Below are 18,557 nucleotides of genomic sequence, written 5' to 3'. Positions count from 1 at the left end.
TGCCTGTAATCCCAGCACTTTGGGAGGCTGAGGTGGGAGGATCTCTTGAGGCCAAGAGTTTGAGACCTGCCTGTGCAAAACAGTTAAGACCTTGTCGCTACCAAAAAAATTTAAAAACAAAGAAATCACTAAAGTGCCTCATCTGTTGAATCTAATTTCATAAAGAATAACTCACAATTAGACCTTATTATAAGGGCAATGTTAACTGTGATATGGTTTCTTAATATGATTTATAAAGACAGCACTATTATAAACCTATACAACTGAGGACTGTGCAGAGATCATGCAGTTAAACCTTAAGACTGATGTTAGGCAAGAAAAACCAGGAAGCACTGTGGAGGGGAAGGAAATAAGGTCACAGTCTGCTTTCCTACCTTTCAATCAGGTCACATAGATAATTGAAAGTCTGAACAGCTTCTTCTTTATCTTCATGTAGTGGCAGCCAAGACAACCAGTGTGGAAGGACCTCTTCAACGTTTACACAGTCAGGCTTGAACTTCATGATTTTCCCTACTGCTGAGATGCAATTCTCTGTAGCATTGACATTTTCTTTGGTCTTAGAATCCGCAGACTGAATAACTCTTACCAGCAGGGGAAGTGCTTCTAAAATAAGCATTTGAAAGAAGTTCAGCTAAAACCTCACATTTTCATGCAAATGAATAATATATTTTTGTATTTGGTTCAGATATTGACTATGGTAAAGAAATGTTAAAGTGTATGGGAAGTGTTGTCTTCTTGGCTATGTCATTACAGAATGGCAACAGAAGGGGGACTGCCCCAGCATGGACAGGAGCACTAGCCCTCTACTAACTGAGAGACCCAGAGAGATTAGTGGCCTCCAGATTTATAGTACTCACCATATCCTCCGAGGGTCCTTAAGCTTTAAAAGCTGCCTAACTATATTCCCCAGTAAGTTTTAAAAGTCCTATTCTGCCAGGCGTGGTGGCTCATGCTTGTAATCCCAGCACTTTGGGAGGCTGAGGCGGGCCGATCATGAGGTCAGGAGATCGAGACCATCCTGGCTAACACGGTGAAACCCCATCTCTACTAAAAATAGAAAAAATCAGCCAGGCATGGTGGCGGGCACCTGTAGTCCTAGCTACTCGGGAGGCTGAAGCAGAATTGCTTGAACCCAGGAAGCGGAGGTTGCAGTGAGCCGAGATTGTGCCACTGCACTCCCGCCTGGGTGACAGAGTGAGACTCCGTCTCAATTAAAAAAAAAAAAAAAAAAAAAAAAAAGTCCTATTCTAAGGCTATTGTATATTGCCAAAACGCAAAGAGAAATGCACCCTGGAAGGCTGGGGGCAGGGGATGTCTTTGATTCTATTTCTATGAGAATAAATCATCTTTTTATCATCTAAAATCCTAAATGCTACAGATGAGATGTCTGAAAACAGACTACAGCAGAAATAGGCAAATAATGTTTGGGAGTGTGGTAGAGAGAGTAAAGTAGGGATTCACAGGATGTCTGGAATGAAATGCACGTAACTGAAAAAGCAAAGGTACCTGTACAAAAAGGGCGATAATTATCTCCACCATACTGTGCCATGACTCCCAGGCCATATGCAGCTGCTTGCCTGACTTCTGGGCTGTTGTCACATACATATTGGAGCATTGGTCTTAAGAAATATTCTGCATATTTAAATGAGGCTGGACTACAGTGTTCTATGACATCATCAAAGATACATAATCCCCATTGTCTGTCTGGCCATGGTCTATGTGGACACTACAAAAGAAATTCTCTTTTAAGCTTCAAATACTGGTGTACACAAACAATGTAAAGAATTATTCACTATAGACTATCTGCTTACATTGATATTCCTGATACAGGCAAAAGAAAAAAGAAAACATAGTAACAACAACTTCTTGTGACCAACGATATTCAATCAAATACATAGATTTAATAAAATTTAGGTTTCAAAGACTTGTATGATTTGTTACAGAACTCTACAATCTGACACTATCACACAGAAGAACTGACAGTGGCAGCATTGTATATAAATTTACTTCGTAAAAAAGACAATGGTAATGCTACATTAAAAAATACAGTAATAAAAAAAGCTGCAAAGATCTTAATTTATAGCATTTATTCAACAGGCTAAGTCATGTGTGCCTGAATCTTTTAAAAAATGTAATGCACTACTTAATACAATAAAATGCAAAACTGAAAGCCAAAAAGAAAAATTCTAAACATCTGATGATAGCTGCTACTTTATAATATATTTTTAAAAAACCGAATACATGGCCGGGCGAGGTGGCTCACGCCTGTAATCCCAGCACTTTGGGAGGCCAAGGTGGGCGGATCACAAGGTCAGGAGATGGAGACCAGTCTGGCCAATATGGTGAAACCCCATCTCTACTAAAAACCCAACAAAAAAACACAACTAAAAATAAACAAACAAACAAACAAACAAAAAAACTGAATACACATAGGCCATTATATGATGTGTTGATGTAGGTCCATAAATGGAAACACATGTATCTACCACTGTGATGGAGGGTGTTAATGGTGCTGAGGCCATGCATGCACAGGGGCAGAGGCACATGGGAAATCTCTGTACCTCCTGTTCAATTTGGTTGTGACTCTAAAACTGCTTTAAAATAGGAAGTCTAGGCCTGGGCGCAGTGGCTTATGCCTGTAATCCCAGCACTTCGGGAGGCCGAGGCGGGTGGATCATTAGGTCAGGAGTTGGAGACCAGCCTGGTCAACATGGTGAAACCCCATCTCTACTAAAAATACAAAAAATTCGTCGGGTGTGGTGGCGTGCATCTGTAATCCCAGCTACTCGGGAGGCTGTGGCAGGAGAATTGCTTCAACCCAGAAGGCAGAGGTTGCAGTGAGCCGAGATTGTGCCACTACACTCCAGCCTGGGCGACACAGCAAGACTCCATCTTGAGAAAAACAAACAAACAAACAAAAAACAAAAAAAAAGTCTATAAAACATTTTTTAAAAAATCAAATATATGGGTGAGAGAAAAAAAAAATATATATGTATATATATATGCCCATTATCCATAATCCATGATTGCTGGTAGTATATAACAAAGATAATTGAATTATCTATGGTCCACTAAAAAAGAAGTAACCATTCTGTTTCCTTTTATTAATTTAGGAGGGCACAGATAATCTGAAATAATAAAAAAATCACTTGTATATCTTTCAGATGTGTTAGAACTGAATTGGCCTATGGAAAACCAAGTTAGGAATCTTCAAGCATATAATGAATGAGAAAATATCCAGGGTAATGCAGTCAACTTGATAAAATCAAAGATGTACAATGGAAACAATCATTTCTGAGACCCATTTTAACTTCAAGCATTAGATTTTACACTGCAGTGAAAAGAATTCCAGGTAAACTATGCAAAACAACTATTAAGAGAGGTAACACTTACAATGAGGTTGACAATTAATGGAAGCAGCTGTTCAAACCATGGTAACACATTTTCTTTGTAGCTACTGAATATTGAGTGTAAAATATCTGACACTTTGGTCAGAATATAAACATCATTATCATCCTAAAAAAAACACACACATACACACCCATATGGATTAAAAAGTATATTTTCTATTATCAATAGTTAACATTTATAAAAACCTTAAAAAATGCAGAAAATCAATTTCTCATTCCTGTCTTAAGGGTAAATCAAGAGTCTAGAGACTGGAGTAACCTTCAAGGGTGGGTTATCATGTCTCTTACTAATCAAAGGCCAGTCTTACCTGGAAAGACAAAGGTGTGTGGCAAGAACTGTATTTATTGCAAAGATTTTCCTTGGAACATACTTAAAATAAGATGGGTTGAAAAATTATCTCTAATTTCTACATTCTGAAACGAAGGTGTTTTTACTATTTTTACTTTGTTTTCAGCAGAATAATCGTAGTTTCGGGGTGGATGGTGGGGAGAATGGGGTCTTGCTGTTAGTGGCAATTTGGGCCTACAAGCACGTGGGCACCTTCAGGAAGCTGGTATTACCTACACGGTAGCACTGGCCCACCAAGCGGCCACATATGAGATGCTAGACTCTAAACCACACAATGAAGTATGCTTGACAGTCCTAGATGGTTTGATGAGAGAACTAAGTAACATGGTGGAAAAGGCCCCAGACTGTCAACAGTGTGACTCTGGGCAATCATTTAACATTGGAATTTTAGGTTACTCATCTTTAATATAGTGAAAGCACCACAAAATACAAATGGTTGTTGTGAGCAGGATATAAATGAACTAGGTAAACCTCAAGGTGTTTTGTTGAGTGAGGTATTACAACAAAATGCACATAGCACCAAAAGACATATCAGTTTAATTTCAAATTACTTATTCATAAATTAAGAGAGGAAATATATCTGACTCCTCTGCTAAAGACTGATAATTACATCAGAATGACGTCACATAAATCAGAAACTGAGGCATTTACAAGTCTTTCAGATGCAAGTGGTCATGTAAGTTCCAAAGGGAATAATTTACCTCATCTTGTAGTGACTCTTCGACCTGTTCATCATAGTCTTCATCTTGTCTTTTAACTGAAACACACCCAAATAAATGTTTTAACTGATCACCAAGATGGTCAAGGATTATATTCAGAAATAAAAGCATGGAAAACTTACCTTGTCGTAATTCTTGATTTTTAAAATGTTCTTCAAGCTTTGCTTTCAATATACCTCCCAGTTCTTCAAAGTGTTCATTATTAAGGCATCCATCTCCCATTACTTCAATGCACTAATGAGGTTGAGGAAGGAAAGCAATCCATAAAATTAGGGGTGTTTAGAGTCCAAAGTTAAACTCCACTAAGAATCATATGGAAAAATGAACACAGTTCAGTATCCTGGAATATTAATTATTTACATATGCTTAGCTTGTATTTGTTAGAATGACAGCATTTTAAAGATTGGAGTTAGAAAAAAATATTTTCTTTTAAACACTTCTGAGCACACCTAGGTGCCAGGCATCATGCTTGGTACTGAGGATTCAAAGATGGAACACACACGTATATATATACACACACACCAGCTCCTAAGGAACACAATTGCTATATCCATACTCCATACACACAACATACAAGGAGAACATTGAAGGAAGGGCATTAGAGGTAGAAGAAATAATATAGGCAAAGGTATGGAAGCATGCTGTCTTTGGAAAAACAGAAGGAATTCTGAATTACAGGAGTGTAAATAAGGACACATAAAGATGCTGAGAAACTGTAAATCTTCAATCAAGATTGGAGCAAACTAGAGTTGTGCAAAATGGGAGTGACACTGTATGAGAAAGGAAGTGACTCAATGAAGAGGAAGGCAGTGCTTGAGGAAAGGAGAATGAACTGAGAGGAAAAGAAAGGAGACATCTGGAGTAGACCAAGTGAGGCTATTTCAATGGCATGAAAAAGAGATGGGGCAATGAAAAAAAACAGAGAAGAATTGAGGAAAGTGTAAAGAATAGAAACTGGAGATGGTACCCAAGCTTCTATAGTTGGATTATTAAGTGCAAGACGAAAATACTAGAGTATTCAGAATTTCTTCTCTTCTTCCAAAGAATGCATGCTTCCATGCCGTTGCCCATATCATTCCCTCTACCTATACTGCCCTTCCAAGGCAAATTTACCCTCTTTAAAACAAACATAATACCACCAAAATATTACAACAAAAAATTTAACATTTTTATTTTTAAAAAAATCATACACTACAGCATATAAAAATTTATTTAGCTGGCTTATATCTGTAATCCCAGCACTCTGGGAGGCCGAGGTGGATCACTTGAGGCCAGAAGTTTGAGACCAGCCTGGGGAATATCTACTAAAAATACAAAAAGTAGCCAGGTGTGGTGGCACATGCCTATAATCCCAACTACTTGGAAGGATGAGGCATAAAAATTGCTTGAACCCAGGAGGTGGAGGTTGCAGTGAGCTGCGATTGTGCCACTGCACTTCAGCCTGGGTGACAGAGCAATACTCTGTCTCAATTTTTTTTTTTTTACTTTAGCAAGACTAATAAATGAACATACAACCTTATACTTATTTTTTAAGAGAAAAATACTCACCTTTGCAAAAGAATGCATTATTTCTGAGAGGACGTCTGAATCTGGTTCTGTACCAATGGCCTTAATTAGAGCATCACACATAAAATGCCACATCTGTGTGAGATACTCAGGACCACGGACTCTTGCACACTCCAGGAGGAGAGGCATGGATTCTGCTGCTGCCACTCGAACACGTTTCATTGTTAAGGAACCTCAAAAGACTGTTTATTATTTTGCTTAAATGTTAAAGGGTTCAATGCACTAATAGGAGTGCTAGGCAACTTCTGTTTATCTAAGATACCCAAGAGCTTGTGTTAAATATAAAGCATGTATAAAAATAGAAAAGACATACCTCCTGTCTCCTGTCACCTATAATAGTGGCAGGAATGAGTCCAGCAGCAGTGAAGGGCTGCCTACTGCTCAAATGTAAACCAAAATACAAAAATGACTATGAAAGGACCCATGACCATTAGCATGCCTCAAGGTGTACCTACCTCAAAACCTTAGGTAGTATCTGTTTCTAATAAATGCAACTGAAGCATTTCCCTGAAAAAAACTACCGAGGACCTCTTCCTATGCTGGCCTTTTCAGTTTTCAATAAAGATTAAATTGCCTTTCCCTGTCTAATCTCATTTATAAAATAAGGCCTTGATAACTTCCTCTTAAAAGCAATCCTGCTTTGTCCTCTGGCATCCTGGGAAGTTAAGTCTTTGTTGGGTAAAAGCTGTCTTCTGTAAAGGATACCATTATAGGATACCATAAGAGGAATAATGACAAAGGGGCTTTGGAGTCAGGCAGATCTGGGTTTGTGTCTGGGCTCTACCACTCTCGTGTGTAAAGGCATAAAAATGTACTGGAAAATATTAATTATGACTATCATTATGTTGAGAAGGATACTGGAACACAGATGTGGGTGGATCACCTGAGGTCAGGAGTTCGAGACCTGCCTGGCCAACGTGGTGAAAGCCCGTCTCTACTTAAAAACAAAAACAAACAAAAAATACAAAAAATTAGCTGGGCATGGTAGCGCATGTCTGTGATCCCAGCTACTCAGGAGGCTGAGGCAGAAGAATCGCTTGAACTTGGGAGGTGGAGGATGCAGTGAGCTGAGATCATGCCACTGCACTCCAGCCTAGGCAACAGAGTGAGACTCTGTGTCAAAAAAGAATGCAGATGTGCCAAGCGATGTTTCCGCTAAAGGTGCTATCCACATTTGAAATGTAGGATTCTCACTGCTACAGAAAGCTGACCATCTATCAGTGGTTCTCTAATCTATTAAGACAGGTCTTGCCAGGCACAGTGGCTCAGGCCTGTAATCCCATAACTTTGTGGGGCCAAGGCAGGAGGACTGCTTCAGCCCAGGAGTTTGAGACCAGCCTGGGCAACATAGGGAGACCTTATCTCTACAAAAAAAAAAAAAAAAAAAAAAAAAAAAAAAAAAAAAAAAAAAAATTCATCATCATCATCATCATCATAAAAATCTAGCTGGGCTCAGTGTTGTGCCCCTGGGTCCCAGCTACTTGGGAGGTTGTGGTTTCAGTAAGCCCTGATCACGCCACTGCACTCCAGCCTAGGTGACAGAGTGAGACACCATCTCTTAAAATAAAAGTCTTACTTTCTTAACATTTACCAAAAGATATTTGGGGAAAGTAGCAACTATATATAATTGTAATCATTTGCTAGTTATCCTTAAATCCTTAAGTGGGCCACAGAAAGCTGACAAACATAGGATAGGTCACGTTTTCTTTTTCATGTTTTGGCACAAGTGGAAACAAAGGCACATGCAGAGAACCGAGTTTATCATCTCGAAGTACACTTAGTGCAAATACAATCAATCATGGTGAAGTCTACTTCAGTGAACACTGTCTAATACTCCAAGAAACTAAAAGTTCACTAAATTTAGACATGTTTTGTATTCAAAAGTTGTAGGATATCATCGTGGAAATAAAATTTCAGTAAAGGGACCATCAGTTTGACAACCTGTTCGGTGTACTCCACAAAGCCTTCTTTTAACTCCTTAGCATAGCAAACCTGTAACCAAAGTATTGGGAGGAAATAAAGATTCATGTTAGTTTTCAAGCATTAATATTAACAAACAGCAAAATCATAAGGACTATAGGAGGTTGTATTTTGACTAGAACTACATTTAAAGTTGCATGTAGAACTGTCAAATTAGTCTTCCAACTAAAAAGTGTTTTAAAAGAAGGGTCATGAAATGATTGTAGTATTGGTGAGTGACAAAAAAAAAAGGAAATTATTGTTGTATATATTGTCCTTCAAAGGCTGGAATCATTCGTATTCCACTCAGCAAGTTTCAGCAATACATCAAACAAAATGTACCACTTAATTGAGGAAATATCATTGTAAAAGATACAAAAAACCCTGAAACCATCAGTTAATTGTAGCATTTACTTTGTAAATCTGTAGAAAACGCTTCTGTTATTTTGTATTTTTAAAAAATCATGACTGGGCATGGTGGCTCATGCTTGTAATCCCAGCACTTTGGGAGGCTGAGGTTGGTAGATCACGAGGTCAGGAGTTCGAGACCAGCCTGGCCAACACAGTGAAACCCCGACTCTACTAAAAATACAAAAGTTAGCCAGGCATGGTGGCGGGTGCTTGTAATGCCAGCTACCTGGGAGGCTGAAGCAGGAGAATCACTTGAACCCAGGAGGTGGAGGTGGCAGTGAGACGGGATGGCACCACTATACTCCAGCCTGGGTGACAGAGCTAGACGGATCGCGAGGTCAGAGTTCGAGACCAGCCTGGCCAACATGGTGAAAACCCGTCTCTACTAAAGATACAAAAATTAGCCAGGCGTGGTGGGTGCGCCTATAATCCTAGCTACTCGGGAGGTTAAGGCAGGAGAATCGCTTGAACCCAGGATACAGAGGCTGCAGTGAGCTGAGATCAAGCCGTTGCACTCCAGCCTGAGCGACAGAGTAAGACTCTGTTTCAAAAAGAAAAAAAAAAAAAAGCCCAAAAAACCCAATTGTTGCATTCTCTTCTACTACATCTAAAGATTAATTCTGTTTAAAGATGTTATTATTTGTATGTGCTCTCCAGTTGAGACAGGAGAAAAAACCCACAAATCCAAAGTGTTTATAATTTATAGATACTAAGTATTGAAGATGACAGTAAGAAATACACCTTTAAATGAACTAGAACATGTAATATAAATACAAAAAATAAAATTTAAGCGACTTTTATTTAGGTTTACTTAACTGCTAAATTTGTAATATACTATAATTTCTAAAATCTAATAAAAATAAGTATTGGCCAGGTGCGGTGGCTCATGCCTGTAATCCCAGGTCACGGCAGGCGGATCACCTGAGGTCAGGAGTTCAAAACCAGCCTGGCCAAAATGGTGAAACCCATCTCTACTAAAAATACAAAAAGTAGCCAGCTGTGGTTGCAGGCGCCTGTAATCCCAGCTACTCGGGAGGCTGAGGCAGGAGAATCAACTGAACGCCAGAGGTGGATGCAGTGAGTCAAGATCGTGCCACTGCACTCCAGCCTGGGTGAAAAAGAGAGACTCCATCTCAAAAAAAAAAAAAAAAAGAAAGTATTATCCTTCACTTTAAAACGCATGCTCATAAAGAAAACAAAAAGAAAACTAGGAACGAAACACACATATGCACACCATAAACACCATAAGGGACAATAACCAAACATTTTGATTTTCCTGCCATATCTATTTTTTTACACAATTGAAATCATACAAGTTTGTTTTACATTAAATAGCATGAACACACTTCTGTTCATTTGTTTAAAAAACATTCCATGGCCACCTACTACAGACTAAGAACAAAACAAAAATCCTTCCCTCGTGTAGCTTATAAACTTTTCGTAATGGCTGTATATTACTCCAAGGCACAGTAATTTATCATTCATCTTCCCACTAACAGGAATTTGGGCTATTTGTTGTTTTTTTGCTATTTAAAACAGCAGTGATAATGAAAGGTTTATCCATACGATTTCTTTTAAAATGGAAAGAAAACTTTACTTTTTAAGGAATATATTACTGGCTCTCCAAAGTAATTTCTTTAGCAGCTATTAAAAGCACTCATATGAAATGTATATAAGATGTAAAATAAAAGTTTAATAAAAACAGTACTCTCTTACCAACATCTGGCAAGCAGTTGATTTTTCTTCTAGTCCTGCAGTTTTAATACCAAAGCTTTGCTGATCTCCAAGGTTCACAAATTCCCAACCATCATCATCACTCATATTCTCCATGTCTTGGGCTATTAACGGAGAAGAAAACAAATGCATATTAAAAATAATAACAAAGAGAGAACTATTATAACCAATAGGTCCTTCTAAAGACACCTACTATCTAAAAGGGCTACTTCGGGCTTAATTGAAGCCGTCTTCATTAAAGGTCCCATAACCACTGGAAGGTATTGCTGAAATTCTTTTCCAAGGATTTTGCACATTCTGGCCCATGCTGAGATCATGTAAGAGATCTGGGGAAAAATTTTAAAATTAAAATAGATTAAAAAACAATGGGTAAATGTGATAAAGCCATTTCCTTATTTCATAGAAACAATGTTTTATTGATATGTTCACAGTACTTTAAGCAGTAAGAGCATTTCTAAAGGTTATGTACTTAAAAGGTCCAGAATCAATAATGAAATTCCTGTGAACTCATTACACTGGGATATGGACAGCAGGTGAGGCAAAAGACAAAGACCAGAACCTTGGGTATTTCTTTCTACTTTCAGTAAGTGATAATAGTTTTCTTTCTAAGCATCTGAATCACCTAAATGAAACTAATCACCTAAACAAAACCAAACATTTCACCAACTCCCAGTTACAAATTTTTTGAAGACAGGAATGTACTTTATCTGACTCTGTATCCCTATTGCCTGCCACTCCATTCATTAAACATTTATTAAAACCCAAGAAACAAAACATCCTTTTCTCTTAGCTGTTATAATTTTCTCGTAAGTGGCTGAATATATTTAAAACACCTCTTCTCCTATTACTGTGTTTACACAGACTTCATCATCTGCAAATTACCTAGAGAATCCGGTTCCATTCACCATCCCTGCAACCTAGAAAGTGATTCTTATCCCCTGATATCTGTCATCCACCTACCTATTTATCTATTGAGCATGCATGGACACATGCCCCACCTCTTAATGATTTCATATGTAAAAGTCCACCCACTCTTCAGATAGGTACTGGGTGTTTCTCACATGCCAGGCATTAAACTATATGCTGGCTGATACAAAGGTGAGCAACATGCCTCGTCCTTACCACCCCTCCCTACAGCTTACAGTCCCCTCAGCCTCCCTACTGTCAGCAGTCTGCTAAGTATCCCTCCTGCCTGTTATCTCTGTACATACAAAACATACATGTATATTTGCATATCATTTTGCAAAGAAAGCAAACAACAACAAAACATGCTTTCTTTGCAAAATGGTATGTTTACCTACTTAAACTATTACAGTGTGGCTATGTAAAGTCAAAATTTAACTCAACAATTATTTACTGAGTGCCTTATTATATGTTAGGCATTGGGAATACCATCAAGATATGACAAACATTTATGATGTTACTATAACAGTGTTGGCACTGCCCACCATTGAGACTGAACAGATCAGGAAAATCTTGTAAAGGATGAGAAACATGAGCAAGCGTTAGCTGGGTGTGTATACCTATGTGTGTATGTGCGTGTGTGTCGAGAGGCAGGGGTTCTTCCTAATGAAATGCCTTTGTCTGTTCATCGGCAGAGAGGTAAGCAGTGTGTCCTGAGATTCTTGGGTTCTGTATTTTCTGCTAGGGAGGGAGGTCATGCAGCCCTCAAAGGGCTAGAAGACACCCAAATGGAGATGTCTACTACATGTTGGATAAACGAATCTTCAATTCTGAAGATCTGAAAGTTGCAAGCACACAGAGGAAACCGGAAGCCATGTCTGTGAGTGACACTGCTCCACAGGAGTGAGAAGATAAGAGAGCGTTGGACAGAACCCACAAACACCAAAACTTGAGTGAGAGTCAGAGAAAGCAAGAGCAACCTACAACAGACTGAGAAAAGTAGCTTGAGAAACAGAAGGAAAATCAGTGAAGAATGTCTCTGCTAGCAGGGTTTGGTAGTATGTCAAGAAATCTATCACTACTTTTGTTTTAAATATATTGAACCGTGTGCTGTCCACAACTCATTAGCGGATCAAAGCAAATGCATTAAGATCACTTACCTGAGGATCATCATCTTCCATATCATTGAAGTCTGTCTGGGTCTTTAACAAAAGCTGCATCACATCTGATGCATCCTGCATGAACTAGAGGAAAATATGTAGAGACACACTTGTTGATACTGAATTTTGTTTCTTGTGTAATTAGTAAAGCGTTGCCAAAAAATCGACTACATTGCCCACATAGGTCATAACTTCCAAAGATAAAACTATCATATTGAAAAATTCTCATCTATATTGTGACAGATTCAGTTCACTTTCTAGAAAAATATATTTTCCACTGAAGGGCAGTGAACTACAGTATAAAGGTACTTCTAATGGCATCACGTGTTAGTCTATGGCTTACGCATTTCAAGCAGTAAAACAATTCAAATTCAGAAAGAAAATTTTGGATTGTTTATAGAATTCACTGCATAAAATTTTGTCTGTGATTTTCACTTAACTCTTTGCAGTTCTGGTAATCTCCATTGTATAGACAGGCAGCGTTTTAAAGAGACATTGAAAGCCAGATATATAGAGTATGGGACATAAAAATATTTTATTGGTATAAAACATACCAATGTTTTAGTGGTCAGTGTCTCACAGAAACCAGTTCCAAATATAAATTAATACTGATGCTGGTTTTGAAGAAGGCAAGACAGAGCTTCCCTGCTGATAATTCTGAGGGTCAGAACATGAGGGTTCAATGACAGAGAAACTTCTTTTGCATTAGCTTGAACAATTCTGAGATGTTGGCTGAGAAACACACTGGCCAATGGTCCTTGGTAACTATTTTCTGAAGATCTATATGCATAGATTTCTCTTAGAACACTTGATGCATTTTAGATTAATAGGAAAGCAAATGACATGTTTCCAAGCACATATTTAAAGGGAACAAACATGGATACTGATTTCTACACACCTCCCACGAGATGCACTGTGTGTGGTGGGGAAAGGAGGAGGCATCAAGAGCATAGCTGAGCTAAAAAGAAACCCTAATATTAACAACAAAAAGACGGGCTGGGCACGGTGGCTCACACCCGTGAGCAGATTGCTTGAGGTCAGGAGATCAGGGCTAGCCTGGCCAACATAGTAAAACCCCATCTCTACTAAAAATACAAAAATCAGCTGGCAGTGGTGGCAGGTGCCTGTAATGTCAGCTACCTGGAGGCTGACGCAGGAGAATCGCTTGAACCCAGAAGGCAGAGGTTACAGTGAGCTAGATCATGCCACTGCACTCCAGCCTGGGTGATAGAGTGAGACTTGGTCTCAAAAAAAAAAAAGAAAAACCAAACCAAACAAACAATGAAAAGATGAAGACAGGAATTAATCTGTATATAAAACAGGAGCAATGTGAAAGGAGTAAGGAAAAAAACAAGCATCCAGAAAACCATTTATCAGAAGGAAAAAATCCCTCTAGTACTCTCAATGCCTCCACAGCCAAGTTACATACAGTAAATTTAACATAATAGAAATTACTGGCCGGGCGCAGTGGCTCACGCCTGTAATCCCAGCACTTTGGGAGGCCGAGGCGGGCGGATCATGAGGTCAGGAGATCGAGACTACCCTGGCTAACATGGTGAAACCCCGTCTCTACTAAAAATACAAAAAATTAGCTGGGGGTGGTGGCGGGCGCCTGTAGTCCCAGCTACTTGGGAGGCTGAGGCAGGAGAATGGCGTCAACCGGGAGGCAAAGTTTGCAGTGAGCCAAGATCGTGCCACTGCACTCCAGCCTGGGCGACAGAGCAAGACACCGTCTCAAAAAAAAAAAAAAAAAAAAGAAAGAAAGAAATTACTTACTTTTTCCTTCCCAACAGCCAGACCAATGAGGCTAATGCATTCAATAGTTTTTCCTCTCAGAAGTCTCAGTTCTTTTTGAACCGCATTCTCAACAATGTGCTTCAGTGATGGCATAAATAAATCATAGTAGGGGACAAATTTTTCTTCTGCAGTATCGGCAACTGATGCAATGGATGTCACAACTTGTTCCAAAACTAACTTGGTGCCTTTCTGAATCAACTAGAAGGAAGACACAAATTATTACTTCAAAGGAAACCTGGAAGAAGTATTTAAATTTACAATTACTACTCCCTTCAAGTTCTTGAATGCTTTTCTCAAACAGCTGAACGAGACCACCTCTCTAGAAGTAGAGATTGTAGGTTTTGGAGGAAATTTCTATAAAAAGAATCTATGTTGAACTATTTGAGATTTTTTTTCTCTCTTCTATTAACACAACACCCCTTACTCATTTTTGTCTCATCTCAAAGCACAGCTAATTCTTGAGTACAGATACGGAATCAAAATTTTTGTGTTCATCAACTTTAATGCCTACACTTCATACTCATTTTTTTTCTTCACTGATTTCCTCTACTTATGATTATATTTTGTGCTGTCTTACTATGTCGTAAAGAAAATTCCCTCTTTGGCCCCTTCCTTTATTTTCTAACTCCCCCTCCCCAGAAGATCCCTCAAGGAACCCTGCTGCCTTCTCTTGCATCTCTCTTGCTGAAAACAGATGAGATGACCTTTTTCTCTGCACCAAAGATCTGGTGTTCTGACCCAGCTAGTAATAAATGCTTACTACCTATTTGCTGCTGGGCCCGTCCTGTCACCAGCAATATTTTACAGTAGTTCTTCTGTAATCCCAGCACTCTGGGAGGCTGAGGCGGGTGGATCACCTGAGTCAGGAGTTCAAGACCAGCCTGGCCAACATAGTGAAACCCTGTCTCTACTAAATAAATAAATAAAAATCAGCCAGGTGTGGCGGCACACCCCAGTAATCCCATTACTTGGGAAGCAGAGGAAGGAGAATTGTTTGAACTGGGAGGCAGAGGTTGCAGTGAGCCAAGATTGCACCACTACATCCCAGCTGGGTTGACAAGAGCAAGACTCTGTCTCAAAAAAAAAAAGAGGAAGCCGGGCACGGTGACTCACACCTGTAATCCCAGGACTTTGGGAGGCCCAGGTGGGCGGATGACTTGAGGTCAGGAGTTCAAGAACAGCCTAGCCAACATGGTGAAACCCTGTCTCCACTCAAAATACAAAAATTAGCCAAATTAGCCGGGTGTGGTGGTGCATGTCTGTAACCCCAGCTACTCGGGAGGCTGAGGCAGGAGAATGGCTTGAACCTGGGAGACGGAGGTTGCGTTATCGCACTCCAGCCTGGGCAAGACTCCATCTCAAAATAAAAATAAATAAATAAAATAAAATATTTATTGACTCATATGAACCTGACCCAGTTACTACTCCAGATTTTCATAATTCCCCACATCAACTACACCCACACTCTCAGCAGAGTTCTTTACCTTGTGTTACACATTCAACTATGTCTTGAGGAAGTTATCTTACTTCCTGCTTCTGCACCTCAGCCTCTGCTCCATGTTTAGTGTGGACTGTGCTGCTGGCCTCAGAGGAAATGTCTTTCCTCCTCCGCTAGGCTACCTTCTCTTTGCACAACTCTTCCTCGTGAACACTGTCCTCCTACCATCCCATCCCAACAACTCCTTCCACTTATCTTTAAAAACCCATATAGTGCCTCACTGCAGGAAGGAAGGACAGGGGTACACAGGGACTATCATACCACAGCCATCCACCCAAACCTGTAAAGTCATGTTGGATCCATCCATTACTGATTTAACTAACCAACCAATCTGCCTTCAACTTGGGTCCACCTCGGTCTGCCTTCGGGCACATGAATATTTCCTTTATTATATTCTTAGTCTGCTGTCATCTGATACTGAGAACTTGGGCCTTTGTTTATAAGTCCTCTGTCTTTGGCTTCTGAGACATTGCATTTCTTGTTTGTCTTGCTCTCTGACCAATCACCAGTGCTACGCAAACTGTGGTTTGTTAACTATTTGCTACCAGTTCATATTAAGTATAAGAATTGAGGGCATTAGAAACTTTAATAGCAATTTGAGAGCAGGTTTATATCTTTTATTTTCTATGCCTTCTATTCATTTCATTTTTATAATAGTAATCCATTTTCATTGCATTTGACAATAAACTGGGCTAAAATCCTTGATTTTCACATCTACATCTCTCACGCACTGTGCTGGACTAACATAAGTCAATTGTTTTCAGGTTGCATCCCTTACTTCAGCTGTAACTATAATCATTTTTACTTGGATACTCAAAAATGACGTTTCTACAACTTCTGTATTTCTGTCACTCTGGTTAGAATAGTCAACGGTTTTTAATTTCTTCTCTTCCATCTTTTTTTTTTGAAACAGAATTTTGCTCTTATTGCCCAGGTTGGAGGGCAGTGGCACCACCTCAGCTCACTGCAACCTCTGCCTCCTGGGTTCAAGTGATTCTCCTCTCTCAGCCTCCCGAGTAGCTGGAATTACAGGCGTGCACCACCACACCCGGCTAATTTTGTATGTTTAGGAGAAATGGGATTTCACCATGTTGGCCAGGCTGGTCTCGAACTCCTGACCTCAGGTGATCCACCTGCCTCAGCCTCCCAAAGTGCTGGGATTACGGGGGTGAGCCACCATGCCGGGCCCTTTCATCTTTTAAAATTCAAGCTGCCAGAAACAAACTGTTAGTGCTTCCCATGAAATGTCTTTTAGAATCACCTCTTCCACTATTACTATCTAAGCTCCCTGGACGATGACAGTATGATGGTCTTGCCTTACATCTTCTGCCTTTTTTGTGTATGCCTCACCCAATGCTACTACACTAATTTCTTACCATATGATCATTTCTTGCAGCATTTAAGAACATAGAATGGTTTTTCACACTTTACATAAATCAGAGTTCAAAAACTTCTCTGCCTTATTTTCAGGGTGATCTATATACACTGATTTTACCTGACCTTTAGCTGTATCTTTCCCAATTCCAATTATCAGCCCACATTTTCATCAAATCTGAATTTCTCTACTCATGATTCCACAACTCCGAATAGCCTCCTCAGTTTTTTTACTTTATATTCTTTATGGTCATGCTGCAAGTCCCTCTTTCTCCAGTTCTTACCCATCAAATCAACCCAAATTAATCTACAAACAGAAAGCAGCCTATGGATCTTAAAACTTACCTCTTGAAGCTTCAGTACCATAATGGAATGCAGATGTTTCACCAAATTATCCAAGTATGGAATAAGTAGTGACTTGGGACAGTCTTCAGTAAAGTTAATGAGGGCAGCAGCTGCATGGGCCTGCACACGTTGATTGCCTTGGTCTTCCATGGTCTGCAGCAGAGCTGCAATCACCTGTGAAATGAAACCAAACGGGCATACATGTTGAAATGTCCACCCCTCTTCCTAAAGTCTGATTTGGGTGTTTGAGGACTTGTTACTTACCTTCTCATGAAATTTCTTTTGGAAACCAGGTGCAAAATCTGTAGCCATCTGTCCCACGGCATTACAGGCTGCATACCTCACTCTTGGATGCTGGAAAACGTTCCCTTTCATTAGTAAAAGCAAGAAGGTTTCCACACGAAGCTACACTAATCATTTTGAATCAAATATTTACTGGTACTTACAGGATCCTGGAGAAAAAGTAAAACAAAATTTACAATCTCATTTAGAATTCCTTCCATTTGCTGGTGGCACCCTTCACCAATGGCAGATAAGGCCATCAATCCTGCATGCCGGTATTTCCAGTCAGCTACAGAAAAAAATTACAGATGGAATAGCAATTAGACACTATAAACATGTCATTCTGGTAGAGGGAGATGTATAAAAGTTCTTATTTGGAAAAGAGTAACAAAACTTTTTCGGAAAGGTATATGTATATATAATATAAAAACATTTGTATATTTACTTTTTAGAAAAATGAACAGAAAAAGTGCGTGACTACTTGATTCTAAAAATATGTATCAGGCCAGGCGCAGTGGCTCACACCTGTAAACCCAGCACTTTGGGAGGCCGAGGGAGGTGGATCACTTAAAGTCAGGAGTTCAAGACCAGCCTGGCCAACACGGCGAAACCCCGTCTCTACTAAAAATACAAAAATTAGGCCGGGTGCAGTGGCTCATGCCTGTAATCCCAGCACTTTGGGAGGCCGAGGCGGGCGGATCACGAGGTCAGGAGATCGAGACCACGGTGAAACCCCGTCTCTACTAAAAATACAAAAAAATTAGCTGGTCGTAGTGGCAGGCGCCTGTAGTCCCAGCTACTCAGAGAGGCTGAGGCAGGAGAATGGCGTGAACCCGGGAGGCGGAGCTTGCAGTGAGCCGAGATTGTGCCACTGCACTCCAGCCTGGGCGACAGAGCAAGACTCCATCTCAAGAAAAAAAAAAAAAAAGACAAATGAAAATAAAACATATACAACAATAAACTTTGGGATTGATATATATATTACAGGTACAAAGGTAACTGACCAAATATTAGGGAAATATTCATAGAAATAAAAAAGAAGGATGGCCA

General features: G+C 39.7%; 1 protein-coding gene across 7 annotated transcripts in view; it reads right to left on the bottom strand.

The window, feature by feature from the left end:
- The window catches only part of IPO5 (importin 5), an 81,144-nt gene that overhangs the window by 2,293 nt on the left and 60,294 nt on the right, over positions 1–18,557 (bottom strand). For all 7 annotated transcript variants that reach the window (XM_030813579.1, XM_030813582.1, XM_030813581.1 and 4 more), the window contains 14 exons: positions 17,672–17,796; positions 17,490–17,579; positions 17,226–17,399; positions 13,988–14,206; positions 12,212–12,295; positions 10,342–10,474; positions 10,131–10,252; positions 7,940–8,036; positions 6,027–6,199; positions 4,601–4,712; positions 4,461–4,516; positions 3,394–3,516; positions 1,507–1,726; positions 375–603 (listed from right to left, as the gene is read on the bottom strand). In XM_030813579.1, coding sequence (XP_030669439.1) covers positions 375–603; positions 1,507–1,726; positions 3,394–3,516; positions 4,461–4,516; positions 4,601–4,712; positions 6,027–6,199; positions 7,940–8,036; positions 10,131–10,252; positions 10,342–10,474; positions 12,212–12,295; positions 13,988–14,206; positions 17,226–17,399; positions 17,490–17,579; positions 17,672–17,796 — 1,957 coding nt within the window. The remainder of the gene's footprint in view (positions 1–374; positions 604–1,506; positions 1,727–3,393; positions 3,517–4,460; positions 4,517–4,600; positions 4,713–6,026; positions 6,200–7,939; positions 8,037–10,130; positions 10,253–10,341; positions 10,475–12,211; positions 12,296–13,987; positions 14,207–17,225; positions 17,400–17,489; positions 17,580–17,671; positions 17,797–18,557) is intronic.

Source organism: Nomascus leucogenys, chromosome 5, assembly GCF_006542625.1.
Source record: "Nomascus leucogenys isolate Asia chromosome 5, Asia_NLE_v1, whole genome shotgun sequence".
NCBI classification, from domain to species: domain Eukaryota; kingdom Metazoa; phylum Chordata; class Mammalia; order Primates; family Hylobatidae; genus Nomascus; species Nomascus leucogenys.
Note: the sequence above shows the minus strand (reverse complement) of the source record. Positions and strands in the feature narration are given on the sequence as shown.